The sequence below is a fragment of the Oenanthe melanoleuca genome, chromosome 28, assembly GCF_029582105.1.
Source record: "Oenanthe melanoleuca isolate GR-GAL-2019-014 chromosome 28, OMel1.0, whole genome shotgun sequence".
Lineage (NCBI taxonomy): Eukaryota > Metazoa > Chordata > Aves > Passeriformes > Muscicapidae > Oenanthe > Oenanthe melanoleuca.
The window spans coordinates 5179643-5201222 of record NC_079361.1 but is presented as its reverse complement, the minus strand read 5'-3'; the positions used below and the strand labels follow the sequence as shown (position 1 = coordinate 5201222).

At 62.4% G+C, this 21580-nt stretch overlaps 3 protein-coding genes across 6 annotated transcripts; 2 read left to right on the top strand and 1 right to left on the bottom strand.

The window, feature by feature from the left end:
- The first annotated feature begins 11 nt into the window (after window positions 1-11).
- Window positions 12-3646, top strand: LOC130264540 (perilipin-3-like). 2 transcript variants are annotated; one of them, XM_056512803.1, is made up of 8 exons: window positions 12-152; window positions 1177-1234; window positions 1450-1645; window positions 1891-1973; window positions 2054-2435; window positions 2552-2742; window positions 2829-2951; window positions 3025-3646. In XM_056512803.1, exons 2-8 carry the CDS (start codon window positions 1184-1186, stop codon window positions 3367-3369), a joined length of 1371 nt encoding a protein of 456 aa, XP_056368778.1. In that variant the 5' UTR covers window positions 12-152; window positions 1177-1183; the 3' UTR covers window positions 3370-3646. The 2 variants fall into 2 exon arrangements, with proteins under 2 accessions (XP_056368778.1, XP_056368779.1); XM_056512804.1 differs by lacking the exon at window positions 12-152 and adding an exon at window positions 554-891.
- A 318-nt stretch (window positions 3647-3964) lies between these two features.
- Window positions 3965-13405, bottom strand: HDGFL2 (HDGF like 2). Of its 2 annotated transcripts, none has more exons than XM_056512799.1 (16): window positions 13227-13405; window positions 11614-11690; window positions 11402-11540; window positions 9688-9867; window positions 9171-9287; window positions 8966-9037; window positions 8617-8758; window positions 8241-8316; window positions 7876-8161; window positions 7081-7175; window positions 6663-6733; window positions 6264-6334; window positions 6011-6112; window positions 5709-5922; window positions 4941-5064; window positions 3965-4768 (listed from the first exon to the last, which is right to left on the bottom strand). In XM_056512799.1, the coding sequence occupies exons 1-16, from the start codon at window positions 13296-13298 to the stop codon at window positions 4681-4683; spliced, it is 1926 nt and encodes a 641-aa protein (XP_056368774.1). In that variant the 5' UTR covers window positions 13299-13405; the 3' UTR covers window positions 3965-4680. The 2 variants fall into 2 exon arrangements, with proteins under 2 accessions (XP_056368774.1, XP_056368775.1); XM_056512800.1 differs by having other exon boundaries at window positions 3965-4765.
- A 2619-nt stretch (window positions 13406-16024) lies between these two features.
- UBXN6 (UBX domain protein 6) lies at window positions 16025-20513 on the top strand. 2 transcript variants are annotated; one of them, XM_056512392.1, is made up of 11 exons: window positions 16025-16197; window positions 16360-16514; window positions 16714-16775; window positions 16897-17019; window positions 17195-17292; window positions 17612-17687; window positions 17773-17857; window positions 18019-18238; window positions 18986-19116; window positions 19716-19861; window positions 20377-20513. In XM_056512392.1, the coding sequence occupies exons 1-11, from the start codon at window positions 16115-16117 to the stop codon at window positions 20491-20493; spliced, it is 1296 nt and encodes a 431-aa protein (XP_056368367.1). In that variant the 5' UTR covers window positions 16025-16114; the 3' UTR covers window positions 20494-20513. The 2 variants fall into 2 exon arrangements, with proteins under 2 accessions (XP_056368367.1, XP_056368368.1); XM_056512393.1 differs by having other exon boundaries at window positions 16031-16197; window positions 16900-17019.
- The last annotated feature ends 1067 nt before the right edge of the window (window positions 20514-21580 follow it).

The following is a 21580-nucleotide window of genomic DNA, read 5'->3' as shown; positions in this document are numbered from 1 at the left end:
AACTTTGTCCCAGTTGTCACCGTCGGGGCTGGGCCCGCCCCGGGGTATCCCCAACGTCACAAGCGCAGCGCGGTCACAGCAGCCGCTCGGGCACCCCAGGACTGGCCCTTCTGCCGCCACCGGCACCGGTTTGACCAGCGCCAGCGGGCCAGGTGCGGGGAGCAGCGGGACCCCCGTGCTGGGGACCCGCACGAGGGGAGGGGACGCTTGGGAGGGTCGAGGCAGGGTCTGTCCTGGGGATCGGTGCCAGGGAAGCTCGGGGGGAACCAGTGCCGGTGGGGGGGGTCTCCAGTTCTGGGCTCAGGGTGTCACCGCAGCCGCATCCCGGGGAACCGGGTGGGTGCAGAGCGGTCCCGGGGGTGTCCGGTCCCCACGGGGTGTCCATGCAGCCCGGTCCCGGGGGCTCCGGTACCGGGGAGGGGGGGGGGGGTCAGTGCAGCACCGACAGAGCAACGGGGTCCCGGGGGCTCCGGTGCTGGGCAGGGGACTCGGTGCAGGCGGTTTCCGGGGGTTCGCTGCCCTCCCAACTCCCGGGGGTTCGTTGTCCCCCCGGCTCCCGGGGTTCGCTGCCCCCCCGGTCCTGGGATCCGCTGTCCTCCGGTTCCGGGTTCGCTGCCCTCCCAGCTCCCGGGGATTCGCTGTTCCCCCGCCCCCGGGGGTTCGCTGTCCCCCCGGTCCCGGGGTTCGCTGCCCTCCCAGCCCCGGGGATTCGCTGCCCCCCCGGTCCCGGGGTTCGCTGCTCCCCGCGGTCGCTGCTCCCGGTCCGCCCCGGGCCGGCCCCGCTGGGCGGCTCCGGTCACATGCGCTCGGGGCGGGCTCCGGGGTATAAAGGGCGGCGGGGCGAGCCCGGAGCCGAACCGAGCGGAGCAGAACCGAGCCCGGCCGCCAGCGGTGAGCACGATCCGGGGGTTCGAGTTCCTGGTTCCGATCCCGATTGCGTTGCCGAATCCGGTTCCGATCCCGATCGCAATCCCGGAACCGATCGCGATCCCGGTCCCGATCCCGCCTGTGATCCCGATCGTGATCCCGGTCCAGGGGACCCCCCTGTCCCGGGTTTTTGCAACCGCGTGGGAGTTGCCCCGTTCCGGGGAGGAGTAACTTGGGGTCCTCCCTTCGGGTGGCAGGAGGGGGCTGGGGGTCCTGACCCCGCTCACGGTCCCGTCCTGTGCCCCCCAGCCCCACCATGGCCACCAGCGAGCCCACGCCGGCGCAGCCCAAGGCAGAGGAGCAGCAGGTCAGTGCGGGCAAGGGGGGGAATTTGGGGCGATCCACGGAGTCCCTGCATGGAGACAGGGATCGGGGTTATCCCACCCTCTGACGGGCTTGGAGAGCCACGGGAGCACCCCAAAACCGTCCCCGGGGTGTTGGGAACACGCAGCACACCCCATCCCCTGTGAGATTTGGGGGTGTCTCACCCTCACGCTCACTCTGAGCCCTTCTGGCCCCCAGAACATCGGGACACGCGTGGCCAACCTGCCCCTGGTGAGCTCTGCCTACGACATGGTGTCCTCTGCCTACACCTGCACCAAGGAGAGCCACCCCTACGTGCGCTCCGTGTGCGACGCCGCCGAGAAGGGGGTGAAGACTCTGACGGCAGCGGCAGCGAGCGGGGCCCAGCCCCTCCTCACCCGGCTGGAGCCCCAGAGTGAGTGCGGGGCGGGGACAGCACCCCACGGGGATGGGGGACCCCAAAACTGGCTCTCACCGAGGAGAGGGAGGACCCGGTTTTGTGCATCTAGTTTGTATGGCCAAGGAATAAAGGGCTGGAGAAGCTGGAGGAAAAGATGTGGGGGCAGCACCCCCTGAATGTTGGGGTGATGGGAAATGGGCCCTAGCAGAGATCCTGCAGGGCAGCCGGGTGTTCAACCCACCTGTGTTTTACATCTCCAGTTTCCACCGCCAATGAATTCGCCTGCAAAGGGCTGGACAAGCTGGAGGAGAAGCTGCCCATCCTGCAGCAGCCCCCCCAGAAGGTGATGGGGTGGGATGGGGTGGGGTGGGCTGCACACTCAGAGCCCCCCAGTGCTTAACAGGGGTTTGTGTGTCCTCCCAGATCATCTCGGACACCAAACTGCTGGTGACCTCCACGGTGACAGGGGCCAGGGATGTGCTGACCAGCACTGTGGCTGGGGCCAAGGATGCAGTGTCCAACACCATGGCTGGGGCCAAGTGTGCAGTGTCCAACACTGTGGCTGGGGCCAAGGATGCGGTGACCAGCACCGTGGCCGGAGCCAAGGACGCGGTGACCAGCCGAGTGACCGGTGTGATGGACATGACCAAAGGGGCCGTGCAGGGGGGCGTGGAGCTGACCAGGTCTGCGGTCAGCAGCGGTGTCAGCACCGTGGGCCAGATGGTGGCCAGCGGGGTGGGCTCCGTGCTGGGCAAGTCGGAGGAGCTGGTGGATCATTACCTGCCCATGACGGATGAGGAGCTGGGTGAGCAGCTGATCCCCCCCTCCCGAGAGGGTGGGCAGAGCCTGGGCAGGGCAGGGGAGGCTCTGTGGGCTGGTGATGGTGGCGCTGGCACCCCCTGAGCAGCTCCTGTCCCACAGCCAAGCTGGCCACGGCCGTGGAGGGCTTCGAGCCGGAGCAGCAGAGGCAGCAGCAGAGCTACTTCGTGCGCCTGGGCTCCCTCTCCAGCAAGGTGCGGCACCGAGCGCTGCAGCACTCCCTGGGCAAACTGCAGAGCGCCCGCCAGAGCAGCCAGGACCTGCTGGCCCAGCTCCAGCGCACCCTCGACCTGGTAGGACCCAGCCCCGCGCCCCCTGCGCCACCCCGGGGTGTCCCCCGGAGGCCTCCCCACCCAGCCGGGCTGTGCCCCTCTCGCAGGTGGAGCACCTGAGGCAGGGCGTGGACCAGAGGCTGCAGGGAGGGCAGGAGAAGCTGCAGCAGCTGTGGCTGGAGTGGAGCAAGAAGCAGCCGGGCAGCGGCAAGGAGCAGGTGCCACCGGAGGTAGGAGCAGGGCAGGGGGTCCCCGGGTGACCGGGGGTGTCCCCCAGCCCTCACCCCCCGTGTCCCCCCGCAGGCGGTGGAGTCGGGCGCGGTGACCATGCTGCAGGGCTTGAGCCAGCAGCTGCAGAGCTCCTGCCAGCCGCTGGTGTCCAGCCTGCAGGGGCTCCCCAGCAGCGTGCAGGACACGGCGGGGCAGGTCCGGCACAGCGTGGAGGAGCTGCGGGCGGCGCTGGCCTCGGTCACCTCCCTGCAGGACGTCACCGGCCCCGTGCTGGCCCAGGCCCGCGGCCACGCCGCCAGGGCCCGGCAGCTGATGGACGAGCTGGTGGAGCACGTGGCCTCCAACGCCCCCCTGACGTGGCTGGTGGGACCCTTCGCCCCCTCGGGCAAGCGCCCGGTGGAGCTGGAGATGGAGTAACAATGCTGGGCTGCCTCCCCCCCTTCCCAAAAAATCCTCCTTAGGAGCCTTTGCTAAATCCCCCCAGCCCTCCTCGCCCCCAACCTTGTGCCTGCCTCTGTGGGGACCCTCCTGCCTGCCCCAGCTCTGCCCCTTGTCCCCTTGCTGGGGACCTGCAGTTTCGTGCCTTGGCTGCCCCAAGTGCCTCTTGAGGGTCCCCCCTGCCCTCGGTGCCTTCAAACCCCTCAGCCTTGTAGGGTCAAAACAGCACAGGAAATAAACTCTGGTTAGTTTTGCATTGGATTGAGGTTTCTTTTGGGGGTGTGGGGGGAGGAATTGGGCTCTGGAGGAACAACCCCCTCCCCAAGACATGGGGATCCCCATGTCCTGAGCCCCCATTCCCCAGACAGCCCCCCCAGCCAGGGGTGGGAGGAGAGGACCTGGCAGTGGGATCAGGAGTGGGGTCCTGGAGGGGGCCTCCCACTTCCAGCAGTTGGGCAAGAGGCACTCGGGTTGTTTTGGGCTTTATTTATGGAGTGAGTGTGAAATCAGGCCTGGAAAAACAAAAAATGAAATGTCCCCAGGCAGTTACTGCAGGGGGGGTCGGGGCACAAAGAGGAGGCGGCGCCGGGAGGAGCCGGGAATTCTTTATTGGACACGGACAAAAGCTCGGGAGTGTTGCAAAAGAGCAGAGACCAACACTGATCTGCTGCCCAGCACGGGCAGGAGGTGCCAGGGCCAGTGTCCCCTGGCACAGCTGGGACAGAACACACCCTTTCCACCCTGGTTTTACCCCAAGAAGTCGGTGCCCAGCCCTGAGGCAGAGGGATCCAGGTCCAGCAGCTGCCTCTGGATGGAGAGACGATCGTGATGGTGAAGAAAGGGGTTTGGAGCAGCCCCTGAGTGCCTGATCCTGGCCAGAGGGAATCTGGGGACCCGTGGGGTGTTTTCTAGCCCTGACCCTGGGCACGGGGTTAAGTTCCTCCCCTCGTCCCAGCCTCAAGAAAGAGACACTGGGGTTCCTTCTGTTTTTCATTAGAAAACCCTTTATATTCATTTCATGTCGGTTGAAATCACAAGAAATTAGGTAGGAGGGGAAAAAAAACAAAACAAAAAAAAAAAATTAAAAACAAAGAGGGGGAGGACAAATACAGACACCAGCACAGCCCCCCCGCGGGCGGCGCCTCCGCAGGGACGGGACTCGGGACAAGACCAAGGACATCGGCTACGGTGGGACTTAGTGAAGTGACTCGGGCAGGGGACGAGGCAGAGGCTGCTCTCCCTTCACAGCCTCTCCTCCTCCTCCTCCTGCTGCAGGTGGGAGCTGCTTCCTCAGCTCTCCTCCTCCTCCTCCTCATCCGCAGCCTCCGACTCCCCGCGAGCTCGCTCCGGCCCGGCCTTGGGATAGTCCTGGATGCTGCTGGGGGAGAGCAGGGGCAGGGAGAGCTCAGCCCCTGCTCCTCTGCCTCCCCCGGGCCCTCTCCCACATCCCAGCTCCTTCCCAAGCTGGCAGAACCCTTTCAGAACCCACAGGATGTCCCCAAGCCATCCCTGCAGAGCCCCGCAGCCCCAGCCCTGCTCCCCACACTCACTTGTTGTGGGGCTCCTCTGTGGATGCCTCCAGCTCCCCAGCTCCTGGCCCTTGGCTCTTGTCCTTCTCCTCTGTGCCCTCTGACTTTTGGGACAGGGATTCACCATTCACAGGACCTGACAGGTCTGATGGGAAGAGAAAGAGGCTCAGGCTCTTGGCTCCCCTCATTCATCCTGACCCTCATGGGCTGAGGATCTGTGGCAACAGGTTGTTCCTGGACATGAAGCAGAGCCTGAGAGAACCCCAGGACCTGACCCCCACAGCTGCAAGAACAACCCCAAAACCTCCATCCCCCAGCCAAGAGGCACCATCAGGGTGGATTTTCCCTGACAGTTCCTCTGGGAAGGCTCTTGCAGCATCACCAGGATGCCCCAGGCAGAGACTTGGATCCGAGGTGGAAGATCCCAGTCACCACTCCCTGTGCAAGAGCCTGAACCAGTGTTCAAGGACATCTCCACATTCCTTCACGCCTGGACCAGAGCTCAGGCTGGCAGGAAGGAGCAGTCCTGGCCCAAAAACCAGCGTGGAGGCCCCCAGAGCCCGGGCGTGGGGCTCGAGCTTTGCCCTCTGCCCTCACTGCATTCCCATCCAGCCCTTTCCCACTCCTGGCACTCCAGCAAAGCAGGGCCTGGAGATGCTGATCCCTCCAGCACGATGCCAGCAGGCACCTCCCCATGTCCCATGTCCCCAGCAGGATGGGGCATGTCCCAGGGAGGGGATTACAACCTGCCCAGACAGGGAATGCTCCCGGGGTGTTCAGGAACGTTACCAGCATTTGTCTCCTCTTCCCCCTTCTCATTCCGTGTCTCCGCTCCCGACAGCTTCTCCTGGCCCTTCTCTGCCTCCCCCTTGTCCTTCTCAGGCCCAGCCTTGTTGGCCTTCTGGATGGATTCCATCTTTGGTCCCAGCACACGCGACTTCAACCGGGTGTAGACCTCGGCCGCTTTTTCCATCACGTCCTTGTTGGCTTTGTAGCGACGGATCTGCCCCGGGGAGCAGGAGCAGGGAGCCCTCAGAGCTGGGGCCAGGCAGGCTCCTGCTGCCCCAGGCAGGGCTCAGCCCCAGCTCTACCTTCTTGAGCGTAGCCACCACATCTGTGTGCTTCTGGAGGATGTGGGAAGTGACCTGGAGCGTGCCCAGCTCCTCGAGCGCGTTCAGACACCGCTTGATGTCCTGCATGGGGGGTACCGGGATCAGGAGCTGCCCTGGGGGCACCTGGGGGCTCCCAGCACCCCCAAAGGGAGGAGGAGGAGCACTCCCAGGTATCACAGCAGGCAAGGACGAGCAGGGATGTCCCAGGCCAGGCCAGGCTGTCAGCACTCACCGGGTTATCCACCTTCAGCGCAAACTTGATCTCGCTGTGAAGTTTCTGCAGTTTCTCTTCCACTGTGGGCTCTGGAGCAGGGAGAGAGACACAGGCTGAGATGTCAGGGCACCAGCAGAGCCAGGATCTGCTCTGCTGCCTGGGATCACTCCAAAGCAGGGGTTGTGTCCTCCTGCATTTCCAAAGCTGAGCACAGCCCTGGGAATGTCTTTGGAGAGATTAGGCTGGGGTGTGCCAAGATAGGGAGGAGATGCCAGGAAAGTGATCCTGGGATCACAGCTGGGAAAATCCCTGGCACAATCTCACTGATCCCTCCCTGTCCCAGGGATAGGGGAACCAACCCTGGAGCCCTCCCCTCTCTCTCCTCCCCTCTGTGATGGGAAGCAGTGGCTCCCTCACCCTTTTTCTTCTCCATCCTCTTTTCGGGGATCGGGTCGGATTTCTTCCGGCCTCGTTCCACCTTCAGAGGTCTGTGAGAAAGGAAGGAAAAAGGGATGATGGTTGTGGTGAAACCTCTTCTCACCACTGGGCTAACAAGGAGGATGGCACTGGCTGGAGCATCCAAGACCCCCACACCCTGGGCACAACTCCCCTGTGCCCCACAAGAAAGAAACCACCACGGAATCTCACCCTGGTAACCCCCAGCAGCTCCTCCAGCCCCTGCAGCTCAGGAGGAGGGGGGAACAAGCCCAGCCCCTCTGCAGGTGCTGCAGCCCCATGAGCCCCATCCCCACCCCGGGGTGCTGGGGCTGGAGCTGTGCAGGAACAGCCCCATTGCCAGGAGCAAAGGGAGGGAGGGAGATGTGCAGATGCTGACTTGTTCCGTGGCTTCTCCTCTGCTCGGCCCCTCTTCTCCTTCTGATTTGGTTTCCTTGACAACTCCGAGGGCTGTTTCTTCGCCGGCTTCTTTACCTTGGAGGAGAGAACAATGCAGGGAGAGAGTGGCAGGGCCCTCCCTGCTGCAGCACAGACAGAGCCATGGCCACGCCACAATGGCACCCACAGCCACCCCACAGCCACCCCCAGGGCCCAGGGGCACCCCGGACACCCACAGCAGAGCATGTGGTCACCCCATGGCACAGAATCACCTCACAGTCACCCCATTGCCATGGCACAGCATCACCCCATGGCACAGCATCATGGTCACCTAAGGGCACAGCATCACCCCATGGCACAGCATCACCCCATGGCACAGTCACCCTACAAGCTCCCAAAAGCTCCAGGGGGTTGGTGGAGCAAACCCTGTTACTGTGGTGGAAAAGCATTGTGGAGATCATGGGATGGTTTGGGTTGGAAGGGAACATAAAACTCATCCCATCCCATGGCAAGGACACCTTCTACCATCCCAGGCTGCTCCAAGCACTGTCCAGCCTGGCCTTGGACACTTCCAGGGATGGAGCAGCCACAGCTGTTCTGCCAGGTGTGAAGCCCACAGCTGGATGAGGCATCCTGGGCCAGGGGCGGATATGCCATGGACACAACCCTTCCCAACCCTGTGGGCAGCTGCAGGGTAACCCAAGACCAGGAGAGCAGGTCCCTGCCACTGCCTGATGGCCTGACAGGGGGTGACAGGCTCTCCACCCACCCCCAGCCCCCACAGCTCTGCTCTCACCTCCTTCTCCTGCTCCAGCTCCGAGTCCGAGGAGGACGCAGCCTTGGCGCGGCCCCTCCGGCCCTTTCTGGCCGTGTCATCCTCGGCGCTGCTGTCCGAGTCCGAGTGCCCCTCCTCGCCCTTCTCCGCCTTCTCCTTCCTCTTCTCCTTCTCCTCCTTCTCCTGCTCCCGCAGCCGCCGGATCTCCTCCTCCTGCTCCCTCTTCCTCTTCTCCTCCAGCTCCCGCCGCCGCTCCTCGTCCCGCCTCTTCCACTCGCTGATGCGATCCACCTCGCTGTCGCTGTCGCTGCCGGGACAGGCCACTGCTGTCACACCCTGTGTCACCCCGGCCCAGCCCAGGGGTGACAATGGCCCAGCCAGCTCACCTGTCACTGCTGGAGCTGCTGGGGACACGCTCTGGCTTCGGTTTCCTGCCCCGCGGCTTGGGAGGGGGTTTCTCAGCTGCAAGACAAGAGGGATTGTTCAGCAGGAGCCCTGGAGCTCCCTCTGTAAAACTGCCCCGAGATGCAGAGGGGTCCTGGAATGTTCCCACAGTTCGGGATAGGACCCCAGAACTTGGGAATGCCTGAGATTGCACACTCCCATCCCAAGGAGCAGGAGCAGGAGCAGGAGAAGGAGCAGGAACAGGGGCAGGAGCAGGAGCACGAGCAGGAGCAGGAGCAGGAACAGGGGCAGTGGCAGGAACAGGAGCAGGAGAAGGAGCAGGGGCAGGGACAGGGGCAGCAGCAGCCCAAGGGGTACCTGGCTTGCGGCCCCGTGGTGCCTTTTTCACCGACACGTCCGAGTCCGAGTCTGAGTCCGACTTGGTCATGTCCACGTTGGCATTGCCCATCTCCAGATCTGAGTCCACTTTGGAGTCGGAGTCAGAGCCAGACTCCACTTTCTGCAGGCAGAGAGCAGGGCTGGGATGGAGGGTGGCTGTGGGGTGGCACTGCCCCAATCCCAGCCATACCCCAAACCCTGTGATGATCCTGGACCCCAGCAGGTCACCAAGAGATCAGTGAGGTCCCTCCAGGACACAGCCCTGTCACCCCCAGCTCCCCCAGACCCCAACTCCTCTCCAGCCTCCCTCAGATTAGGGGTCCTTTACCTTCTTCTTCCTCCCTGCTGCTGGCATTCTCCGTGGGGCCCGGGCTGCTGGCTTCTTCTCAGGAGTGAAATCCTTAAGGAAAACAGAAATATGAGGAAATGTATCACCACAGAGTCAAAGCCAGTCAGATTCTCTCTAGCCTCCACCCCACTCCCACAGGGATGTTCTCCCCTCCACCCTGCCAGTGTATCCCAAGTCCTCTTACCTGGTCACTGTTTTTTTCTGACTCAGAAGACGTTTCTGAGTTCTCCTCCTCTGTGACAGAGGGGCTGCCCTGATCCAAGTCACTGGAGGATTTCCGAGGCCGTTTTGTCACAGGCATCTGCCAAAGGAGAGGTGACAAGATGAGAGAAGCCCACTGCTTCTCCACCCACCATGGTAAGCAAACATTTCCTGGGAAGGGCTTTCTCCAACTCTTCCCAACCAGCCCTGCAATGGCTGCACTCAGATCTGCAGCTCTGGATCCTCCTCCAGGCTGCAAACCCCACCAGGACTCGCATCACCAAACCCCACCACCACTCACTTGCAAACCCCACCACCCCACAGGCATCAGGAGACAGCTGTGAGACCCCAAAACCACGCTGAGCCCCATTTCCCACCGCAGAATCCAGAGGGAGCTGGTTCCTCCACCACCTCCTGCTGAGGTGGTTCAGGGAAAGCTCTGTGATGCAGCCAGAGCATCCCCTGGCTGGGCCACCCTCCCGTCCCCACCCCACACTCACTTTCATGGCCAAGGGTTTCCTCTTGAGCCCGCTGTGGTCGCTGCCTCGCTCCGAGTCCTCGTCGCTGTCCACCTTGTCCGGGGGCGCCGTGGCCACGGCAGCGTCGTCCTCGTTGTCCCCGCCGTCGCTGCCCGCCATGGGGTCGTTCTCAGGGACGTCGCTGTCGGAGGAGCTCGCGGGCTAAAGGGAGGACAGCGGGGTTAGGGGGGCCTGTGGGGCATTTGGGGGGCAGGAGAGGAGGGAGAGAGGGCAGAGGGGGTGGGGAGGGAAGAGGGCAGAGCTGGGTGTGCAGAGCAGAGCAGAGCAGAGCAGGGCAGCCTCCCCTCCCTTCCCAGCACGGATCCCTCTGGACAACACCACCAGCCTTTCCCACAGCCCCTCACACAGTGACACATTCCCGGGGTGCTGCTGCCTCGCTGCCCTCTGCCCCCCATCCTCACACCCTGCCAATGCCCCCGGAGCAGCCTGGAGCCCAGCAGAGCCCAGCCCTCCTGTGCCCTGACGGCGCCAGACAAGCCGCGGTGCTGGCTGCGTTCAGCCTCCCCTGCTGCCTCCACTTGGCTCTTCCTGTCCTCTTCACATGAAAGCTCCACACAAGGAGTCCAGGTGGCCACTGTGCTCTTCACAGGTGGGATCCCCTGTGTCCTGCTCCCTGAAGGTCTCCTTGTTTCTCACACAGGGACATCACACCCCAGCTTCATCTTCTGGGCTGCTCCTCAGAGTGTGGCAGTGCTGACATTCCCAGAGCCGGGTTCTTCCAACTGCTGCAAAGCTTCTCCTCACCCCTGGCTGTTCCTGCTCCACAAAGGTCTCAAAGCCAAGGGAACTTCAGTGTCTTCTGCTGCTCCTTTTGCCCACAGCACGCAGTGGGTGTTGGTGAACCATCAGCCTCGCTGGGTCCCTCATCCCTGATGGGAGTTCCCAGAGAATTCCTGGCCATGGCAGGTGCTGCCTCCCTCACCACACCAATCTCCAGGTTTTCAAGCACCTCCACAGCCTCACCTCACCCTACACCCACAGTTTTGGGTGGACCAGTTCCCAACCCCTGTCCCTCAAACCCCATTCTCACTCCTGCCTGGCCATGGCCAGCATGTGCTGACCTCCAGGGACCACCTGGACCTTGCTGCCCACCCTACAAACCTTCCTCTGCCTCTTCAGCCCCACTGCCTATGAAGCCAGCACCTCCTGTGATGATCTTTACAGAACAAACTGGATCCCAATTATGGTCATGAGATGCCCCCAGAATACAAAGAGCTGTTTCCCGGCCTGGCCCGCTCCAAATCCTGCTGGAGGGCTCAGGAATAAATGGAGAAGGGGACTTCCCAACAGTCCACAAGCAGATGCAGGAGCCAGGGATGAGCAAGCCTCAAGTTCTTGCTCTGACAACAAAATCTCCAGGATTTTGGGCAAGCAGCACAAAGCATGACCCCGGTTCCACCACGACAACTGGGCAGAATCAACTTCCTCCAGAGCAAGTGGGAACTTCCAGCGCTCCTGGAAGCCCGAGGGAAACCCCTCCATGGAGGAAGATGAGGAGAGCAGACTCCCTGAGGAAGGGAGAGGGCAGGGAAGGAGAGGGGAGCTAATTCCACCCCAAGGAAGCCAAGCTGGAAGCTGGAAGCAATCGGCACAGCAGCGAGGAGGAGCAGAGACAGGAGGAGCGACTTGGGGGACGCAGGGCAGCGGCCCCACGCCCTGCCCAGCCCACACTCACCGCAGGGGCACTGTAACTGGCGTGGGGGTTGTTCTGGATTTCCCACAAGCCTTCATTGAAGCCTTTTCTCTTGTTTGGTTTCCCGTATTTGTCTTTGTATTTTTCGTAAGGGAACAGATCTTTAGGGCCCAAGAAGGCGCTGGAGAGAGACAAAGCAGAGGTGAGGCCGGGGCGGAGGCAGCGCCCGGCGGGGGGAGCGAGGCAGCGCTTACGTCTCGTGGGTGCCGAAGAAGAAGATGGGGTACTTGTTCGGGGGGGGTTTCACGGCGCCGTCCGCGATGTCATCGATCTGAAAGGAAACCCAAAGCAGCAGGAGGTCAGAGACAGCGGTGACACGTCCTCAGCCCCGGCAAGCGGCGTCGGGTCCGGCACCCGCCTGGAGCCAAGCGCGGCGGGAAAGCCCCGGACGGGGCCCTGGCTCCGGATCCGAGTCCCTGCGGGATCTCTACCAGAGCAACGGGGAGCATCCGGCACCGAGGTCTTGTGGGCAGCGTGGGCCTTGTGCTGCTCGCCCGGGATCCGCGGCCGGAGCCCGGCAGCGCGGCCGGGGGGCGATGGACGTCCGCAGGAACAGCCCCGCTGCCGGCTGGATGCCCCGGCCGTCTTCTGTGCTCTGGTGGGCAGGGGGAGCTGGGGAGGTCTTCGGGGCGGGGGGACCCTTCCCCAGAAAGCAAGCGAGCTAAAGCAGAGGGGCTGTCCTGGCAGCAGCGGCAGTCCCGGTCTCACGGCGAGGTGCAGCCAAGCGGTGTCAGCTCCGGCCCCCTGAGCTCCCCGATCCCACAGGGTTCCACCTGCCAGTCTCTTCCCGTCCAGGGGCAGTGGATGAGGCTGCCACACCCTCGGCTGCTCCCGAGGACCCCGCGGAGCCCCCAAGCACCCCCCAGCTGAGCACATCCCAAAGCAGCATGACACTGTCACCCGGCCAGTGGCACCAGTGTCCCCCTCCCCAAACACTCCAGCACCCCAAATAATGCCCCAAAGCGCAGCAGCACCCGCTGATCCTGCACTGTGAGCTCTCACACCCATGTCACACCCAGAGCGTCCCCTCACTGTCCCCAACAAGGGACAGAACCCCACAGTGCAGGATCCCGCCCCAGTGCACGATCCCACCTCAGTACTGAGCCGCCATACGGGATCTCTGAGCCAGTGCTGGGCCCTCATCCCAGTACAGCTGCTGGTATGGGGTCCCCCATTCCGGTACAGGACACCCCATTCCAGTGCTGGGTCCCTCTCCCGGTAGAGGTGCTGGAATGGGACCTCCCATCCCAGAATGGGACACCCCGCACCGGTACCGGGCCCCATCCCAGTACAGGACATTCCAACCCAGTCCGGCTGCTGGGATGTGACCTCAGATCCCAGCCTGAGTGCTGGGACAGGTCCCTCATGTCACCACCGGTTCACATTCCATGACAGATAGCGATATGTGTCCCCCATCCCGAACGGGACACCCATCCGTACCGGGTCCCCATCCCGGTACCGACCCTCCCATCCCGGTACAGGTACAGTTACAGCACGTCCACCCCGGTACCAGCTCCCCGTCCCGGTACAGGGGGTCCCGTCCCGGTACAGGTCCCGTTATGGCATCTCCATCCCGTTACGTGTTCCCACGCCGGTACCGTGCCCCCATCCCGGTACGGGATCCCCATCCCGGTACAGGTACCGTTATGGCACCTCCATCCCGGCAGGGCCTCCGCCCCGGGCACAGGGGTCGGTGCGCGTCCCCATCCCGTCTCCAGCCCCCCGTTCCGATCCCGCCCCCATCCCGCTCCGGGACCCCCGCCCCGCTCCCGCTCCGTCCCCCCGCGGCGCGGCCCCGCGCTCTCACCCGGGCCGGCCAGTGCGGGTAGCCCTTCATCTTGGCGAAGACGAGGTCCCCGGGTTTGAAGCTGTGTGGCATGGCGGCACCGGGGGGCGCGGGGGGCACCGGGCGCGGGCAGGCCCAGCCCAGGCCGCGGCAGCACCGGGCAGGCGGCGGGGGCGGCCCGCACCGCACGGCACGCAGGATGTCCCGCCCCCGGCCGCCACCGCGCCGCCCGTTGGCTCTGCCGCGCGTCGCTCAGCTTGGCCGACCAATAGAAGAGAGGCGGTGGCGCGGCGGGATAACGGGATTGGAGCGCGCCGCCGGAGGCGCCGAAGCGGGGGGCGCTGAGGGGCGGGGCCTGAGGGGCGGGGGGGGACGGGGATGGGGACAAGGAGCGGGGGGTGTGACATGAGGGGACACAAGGACTGAGGGGACACAAGGATTGAGGGGACACAAGGACTGGGGGGACACAGGGACTGAGGGAATACAAGGATTGAGGGGATACAAGGATTGAGGGGCTGGGACTTGAGGGGACACAAGGAATTGGGGGGACACAAGGACTGAGGGGACACAAGGACTGAGGGGACACCAGGACTGAGGGGCTAGGACATGAGGGGACACAAGGATTGAGGGGACACAAGGACTAGGGGGACTGGGACATGAAGGGACACCAGGACTGAGGGGCTGGGACATGAGGGGACACCAGGACTAGGGGGACTGGGACATGAGGGGACACAAGGATTGAGGGGACACAAGGACTGGGGGGACTGGGACATGAGGGGACACAAGGATTGAGGGGACACAAGGACTGGGGGGACTGGGACATGAAGGGACACCAGGACTGAGGGGCTGGGACATGAGGGGACACAAGGATTGAGGGGACACAAGGACTGGGGGGACTGGGACATGAGGGGGGACGGGGCTGTGGGGGTTGTCAGGGCTGAGGGGGGACAGGGCTGCGGGCACAGGGTGAGGGCCATGGATAGAAAATCCGATCCTGCCCCATCCACGGCCCCCAGCTCGGCCCCCAGCCTGGGGACGCGGCTCCGGCTGAATTCCTTCCCTGGGCACATCCCGAGGCTCCAGACTCCTCCTGGCCCGGGACGGTGATGGGTGGTCAGTCCCTGCCCCAGGACAGGGCCACTGGGACAGGTACTGGGGCCACATGGGGGGAATCCGACCCACAGGGTTCCAAACTTGGGCTCAGCCCAGCTGAGCTGGAGCGAACGCTGTGCAGCTGGATTGGGGTTTAGCCCGAATTTAACCCAAACTGGTTTCTCTGCAAGGTCATGGAAAGGGAAACAATCCCAGTGCCCGGCGAGAGCCAGGCAGAGCAAACCCAAACCACAGTGCACATTTGGGGGAAATGATTCCCAGGGGGTTGGAGTGGGGAGGTGTGTGAGGAGGGGAAATCCTGCTGCAGGGAATTGGTGAAGGTGGTGTTGGGAGTGCTCCCTGTCACACTGTGAGTGAGGCCTCGCTCCTGCCAGGCTGTGCCACGTCCCTGCTGTGCCTTGGCCTGGCCATATCCCATCTGTGCTGCGTCCTGACTGTGCCATATCCACCCTGACCGTGCCATATCCATTCTGTGCCGAATTCTGGCCTTGCCATATCCCATCCGTGCTGCATCCTGACCATGCCATTTCCATTCTGTGCTGAATTCTGGCCTTGCCATATCCCATCCGTGCTGCATCCTGACCATGCCATATCCATCCTGACCGTGCCATATCCCCTCTGTGCCAAATTCTGGCCCTGCTGTATCCAGGCCTTGCCCTATCCCAGCTTTGCCATATCCAGCCGTGCAGTAATTCAGGTTGTGCCATATCCTGCCCGTGCTGTATCCCAGTGCTCTGCACATCCTCCTGTGCCGTGGTGCTGTCAGTGCAGGGCACATCCGTGTCTCAGCCCGTGATTCCCACTGGTGATGCTGCTGTGTGTCCAGCCTTCATCCATCCACGTGTTTTTGGCTCTTGGTGTCCCGGGGCAGTGCCAGCTGCACAGGTGCTGCTGCACAGGTGAACGCACAGCCCCCCAGCCTGACCCCGAGGGTCGCAGCCCCTTCCTCATGTTCCCCGAGCAGGGGGAGCAGGAGCTGTGCTGTGGAAATAAACCCATGAAAGCGCAGCACACGCAGGGGTGCGTTCATTGTGTCCATCCTCAGGTCTGGAGCGCTCGGCCGATCTCCCAGCGATGGGGCGGACTCGGCCGTGTGCTTTACACGCGCCCAGCCCCGGCTGGGTCCCAGCTCCACGCCGGGTTCGCTGCCCACGGCTCCTTCCAGCCGGCTTTGCTCACACCGGAGCTGCTCCGGGAGCCCAGGCTGTTCCGTGGGGGCTGCGGGGGCAGGTTTGGGGTGGTCTGGGGGCGCAGGTCTGGGCTCCGTGGGGCTCCGTGGGTGCCGCCGGGGATCCATGGATGCAATCCAGGCTCTGTGGAGTCCGTAAATGCCGGTCTGAGGTCCGTAGGTGCCGGTCCGGGGTCCGTGGTTGCCAGTCTGGGGTCTGTAGGTACCGGTCTGGGGTCTGTAGGTGCCGGTCAGGAGTCTGTAGGTGCCCGGTCTGGGGTCTGTAGGTGCCGGTCTGGAGTCCGTGAGTGCCGGTCTGGGGTCCGTAGGTGCCGGTCAGGAGTCTGTAGGTGCCCGGTCTGGGGTTCGTGGGCGCCGGTCTGAGGTCCGTGAGTGTCGGTCTGGGGTCCGTAGGTGCCGGTCTGGGGTCTGTAGGTGCAGTAAGTCCCGGTGTTCCCGGTGGCCCCGGTGCCGGTGTCCCTCGCCCCCCGCCGCCCGAGCGGGGCCGGTCCCGCCCCGTTCCGGTGACGGCGCGGGCGGGCCGGAAGCGCGGGGGGGGCGCGGCCGCCCCGTTCCCCGGTCCCCGTTCCCCGCTCCCGTCCCGGCCCGGTCCCGGCCCGGCACCGCCATGCGCAAGTTCTTCCAGGAGATCAAGGCCGACCTCAAGTTCAAGACGGCGGGGCCCGGGCAGAAGCTCTCGGAACCGTCCCGGTACGGGCTGGGGGGACCCTCCGGTAACGCCACCCCCGGACGGCCGGTACCGCCCGCCCTGGGCCCGGCACCTCCTCGGGGCTCGGGGGGGACCCGGGGCTCGGGGCTGGCACCGCGCACGAGCGGCCACCGAGCCCGTGTCCCCCGTGTCCCCCGCGGCAGGGCCCCCCGGGAGAAGCCGAGGGCCGAGGTGGCCCCGAAGCCCCGCCAGGCCCCGACCGATGAGGCGCAGCGGGCGGCGGCCGCGGCGCTGGCCCGGCTGGAGCTGAAGCCCAAGGGAAAGGCTCCGTCCTCGCAGGAGGCCATCAAGAACCAGGGTAGGAGCGGCCCGGGGGAGCCGCGGCTGGGAACGCGCCCGGCTGCGGCTCTCGGGGGTGTTCTGGGGTGGCTGGTGCTGGAAATGGGGTCAAGTGCAGCCCTGGGCTGCCACACCGCACCTGGGCAGGTGTTGTTTGCTTCCCAAAAGGCTCTGGAATGCGCTGAGCCTCTGCTCCAGCTGGGGTTTGTCTGTTGTAGTGAGGAAAGAGCTGATGGCCGAGGCAGCTGCCAGCGAGAAGGGGCTCCCCGTGGAGGAAAAGGTGAGGGAGGTGCTGCCCTTCCCTGCTCAGCACCTCTCGGGGCTGCTCTCCCTGTGCTGAGGGTGTTTATAAACAAAACCCTCCCCGTGCTCACTTTGGTGCCTGGTTTTACCTCCTTCAGCAGCAGGAGGAGGAAGGGGTGGCTGCTCCCTCTGTCTCGGGGGTTTATTTCATCTGCCCCTTGACCGGTGTCGTTGTGAGGAAGGACCAGAAGGAGAAGCAGCTCCGAGAAGCCATCCAGGCAGTGAGTGCTTCCTTCAAACTCCTTTTGTGCCCTGGCTCCCCTCCAGCAGTGACCTTGCCAACCCTCCACCTCCTCCCTGGAAAATCTCCCCCAGGATTGTTTCACTTTACCTGTGAACAGTTGAGCTGAGCTGGGGTCAGCTCCTCCCTGAGCAGCTTCTCTCGCTCTCCCTCAGTATTTCTCTGTGGATCCAGTGGCTGCTTCCATCATGGAGATCCACACCTTCAACAAGGACCGGGAGAAGGTCCGGCTGTGCGTGGAGACCATGGCCAAGTGAGTGTGGCTGAGGGCATGGACAGCTCATCCCCTCCCTGGTGGATTTTCTTGCTCTGCTTCTGGCAAAGTCTTTTTTTGGAAGAAAACTGAACTCTTGAACCACCCAGTTTGTCAGTTGACCTGATGTCAGCATCCTGGAGGAGTTGGTCCCACTAATCCAAAAGGTTTGGGAGCTGCTGGTTGGTTGGTTTGGCCCCAAAACATTGCTGTATTTTTTTCCTGGGTTTCTCAGCTTTTTTTCTCTGTGAGAAATACTGTGAGGTCTCTGTTTCCTCTCTGACCTTAGAGTATCCTGCTTTGATTCCTCTTCCTGCAGGTACCTGGATAACATCTATCTCCATCCAGAGGAGGAGAAATACCGGAAAATCAAACTGCAGAACAAGGTGTTTCAGGTGAGCTCAGACTCCCACAGCTGCTCAGCCTTGGAAAGCCCTTCCTTGGAGCAAACTCCATCTAAATTCTGTCCTTTTGTTCCAGGAAAGGATAAGCTGCTTGGAAGGGACACACAAATTTTTCCAGGCTGTCGGGTTTGAGACCAAAACACTGCCTGTTCCAGGACAAGGCAAGAACTCATGGTGTTAATGTGGAGTCAGGGCTTTGGGGTGTGCTCTGGTTGCTGACAGCTCCACAAGGGTGGGACAAAAGCAACCTCTGAGCCTGGATCTGACATTCCCCCGAGATCCTTGTCCCTAGACACCTCACGCCCCATCCCTGTGGCTGCAGACACCACGGAGGAGTTCTACGTGCTGAAGGAGGAGATGCTGAGCAGGCTGGAGGATCTGAAGGACAGCAAGGAGCAGCTGCTGAGCTCGGAGCCCGTGCGGGCGCAGCTGCACCGGCAGCTGACGCTGTTCCGGCCGTCGCCCGCGGCCGCGCGCTTCGAGCTGCCCCGCGACTTCTTCAACCTGACGGCCGAGGAGCTGCGCAGGGAGCAGCGGCTGCGGTGGGCAGCAGGGCTGGGGCAGCACCAGGGGCTCGTGGCTCTGCTCTGTGAGCAGCAGGGCTGGGGCAGCACCAGGGGCTCGTGGCTCTCCCCTCAGTGAGCAGCAGGGCTGGGGCAGCAGCCAGGGGCTCGTGGCTCTCAGTGAGCAGCAGGGCTGGGGCAGCACCAGGGGCTCGTGGCTCTCCCCTCAGTGAGCAGCAGGGCTGGGGCAGCACCAGGGGCTCGTGGCTCTCCCCTCAGTGAGCAGCAGGGCTGGGGCAGCAGCCAGGGGCTCGTGGCTCTCCCCTCAGTGAGCAGCAGGGCTGGGGCAGCAGCCAGGGGCTCGTGGCTCTCCCCTCAGTGAGCAGCAGGGCTGGGGCAGCAGCCAGGGGCTCGTGGCTCTGCTCTTGGTGAGCAGCAGGGCTGGGGCAGCACCAGGGGCTTGTGGCTCTCAGTGAGCAGCAGGGCTGGGGGAGCAGCCAGGGGCTTGTGGCTCTGCTCTCAGTGAGCAGCAGGGCTCGTGGCTCTCCCCTCGGGGGGCAGCAGGGCTGGGGCAGCACCAGGGGCTTGTGGCTCTCCCCTCAGTGAGCAGCAGGGCTGGGGCAGCAGGGCTGGGGCTTGTGGCTCTCCCCCCAGTGAGCAGCACCAGGGGCTCCTGGCTCTCCCCCCAGTGAGCAGCACCAGGGGCTCCTGGCTCTCCCCTCGGGGGGCAGCAGGGCTGGGGCTCGTGGCTGTCCCCTGGGGCTCTGCAAGGGTCTGTCCCCGCAGGACAGAGGCGGTGGAGAAGGCGGCGATGCTGAGGACCAGAGCCATGCGCGAGAAGGAGGAGCAGAGGGAGATGAGGAGATACAATTACACCCTGCTGCGGGTGCGCTTCCCCGATGGATACATCCTGCAAGGTAACAGGCTCCTGCCCTTCCTTCGGGCACTCCAGGAGCTTCTGAGGATACCCAAAGTGTCAGGAGCTGGGTAATAGGAGGTGCTGTTAAAATAAACCACCCCAAAAGCACAATGGGGTAACATTTCTCCATTAACTCTTCCCATCTCCAACCCCTCCCCCTGCTCAGGGTTGGGATTTTAAGCCAGGATTGGACAGAGAGGGAAGAATTTCAAGGTATCATTAATTAAAGTCTGCTCTTCCCAGGCCTCTGGAAACAAGCTGGACTCATTAGATCAGTGTGTGACAGCAGCCAGCGTGGGGCTGCCTGTGTGATGGCAGACTGTACACTGCATAAATCCTCTGCAAATTTTCCAGGAGAACTCTGGAAATCATTTCAGGCTTTCCCAGCTCTTTGTTACAGGCTGGCAGGGGCTCCCAACAATTGACTATTTTTCTTTGGGGATTCTGCTTTTATAGTTTTCAGTTAAATCAGGCTGGCTGTGTGTCAGGGAAGTCGTTGATCGAGTCAGCATCAGTAGGTGAAGCCCCATGGAACCAACCACAAAAGGTTAGATTTTGGTAAATGCCAGACTCTCTCACCTTGTTTTCTCATGGCAGGGACTTTTTATGCCCGGGAATCAGTATCTGTGCTCTACAACTTTGTGAGAGAAGCACTCACAGATGACTGGCTGCCCTTTGAGCTCCTGGGACCTGGAGGTCTCAAACTGACTGATGAGAACTTGGCCTTCAATGAATGTGGGTTGGTGAGTGAAAAAGATTGTTGGTACCTTCCAGAGCATCTTGAGGCTGTCAGAGCTGGGGGAGAAGTTTGTGTCCTTTCAGAGCCCCCACGTTGTGCTCTGAGCCCTCATTTTAAGCCCAAACAAAGCAGGAACTGCTTGGGGGTTTTGAGGTGTGAAGTGCAGGGTCCTCCCTTCTGGAGCAGAAGCAGCTGCCAGGGCTGGGAAGGAGGGAAGGCATGAACAGAAAACCCAGAGCAGCATCCCCTAAAAGGAGAATCCAGCCTTATCCTTCTGAGCTCTGTGGATGCACTCAGGGTGTCCTAAACCCGAGGGGAGCAGAGCAGCTGTGGGAGTGCCCAAAGCTGGGACGCAGCAGCTGGGACAGTGGGAGGTGTCGCTGCCCCGGGCAGGGGTGGGGTCAGACAGGTTTTAGGGTTCCTGGCATGGCAGCCCCGTGCCTGGCTGTGTCAGTAACCTGCCTGTCCTGCCCTGGCTGTGTCAGTGACCTGCCTGTGCCTGTCCCTGTGCCTGTGCAGGTGCCCTCGGCGCTGCTGAGCCTGGCCTGGGACGCGGCGGTGACGGCGCAGGCGGCAGAGGAGCAGCGCAGCCCCCTCAGGCCAGAGCTGCTGGCCGGGGCCCAGAGCCTCTCCTGAAATAAAGGGCAGTGCCTCCAGTGCTGCTGGCTCGTCCCTCCTTTTCCCCAGACTGCTGGAGCTAGGTGAGCTCAGAGGTGGCTGTGGTGCAGCCCTGCAGAGGGGGCTGGGCCCTGCTGTCCCCTCCTCTCCCCTGGCACTGGGATGCTCAAGGGGCTTCCAACACCAAACTGGGGCAGGGAGTGCCTGAGGTGTCCCAAGGCAGTGGTGGAGCAGGGAGTAGGGGCTGTTAGGCTGGATTACCAAGCTGAGCCTGGGTTTGGGGCTGGGTTTAGAACTCAGCTTCCCGTTCTGCTTCTGTGTGCACTCTAACTCCTGCTGCAGAGAGGCTGCTGGGGTACAGTTACACTTAGTCTGATTAAATGCAATTATTTAAAGACTCGGTTCTGATCCCAGTTGTTTGAGTTGCATTGTTGCTGTAGGTTTGAGATGCCAAACCAGTCTGTGCTGGGGCTGGCACTGGTGTTACTGGGGCAGCATCACCCCCCTTGTCCCTTCTCAGACCAGAGCCTGGCACCAGGGAACAGCTGCTGGTGGTGCCCAGGGGGAGAGAATAAACCTCAAATCACTGACAATCTTTTAAAGAACTAATTCAGAACTCACCAGTCATAGAAAGCTGAAAGCCCCAGCAGGTTTGTTCTGTGACTCATCAAGTTTGATGCCAGCTCAGTCCTTTCATACCTCAAAGTTTTCCTGTGGGACAGAGCCCAGCTCTGATGTAGACAAGAGGCTGAGAATCTGGCCCTGACCTGTCCAGCCTGTCCCAAAAGAAGAGAAACAATGCATTTTTCCTTTTCCAAAGGTAAAGCCCTGCTGCTGTTCTCTGGAGCAAGTAAGACCACAAACAGGATGGTACAAGAGCATAAATTCACATATAATTATACATCATTTATACCCAAGGCCACGCTGTACAACATTATGAACAGTCATTCCCCAGTGGCATCACAATAAGCTTATTCCAAAATCCCTCAGCTACTTTTAGAGATAACTTAGATACTTTCCATTACAAAGAAGTATCAAAATTTCAATAATGCTTTATTAAGGACAGATTAATATGCAGTATTTTTAAAAAAAAGCTAAAAAGCTA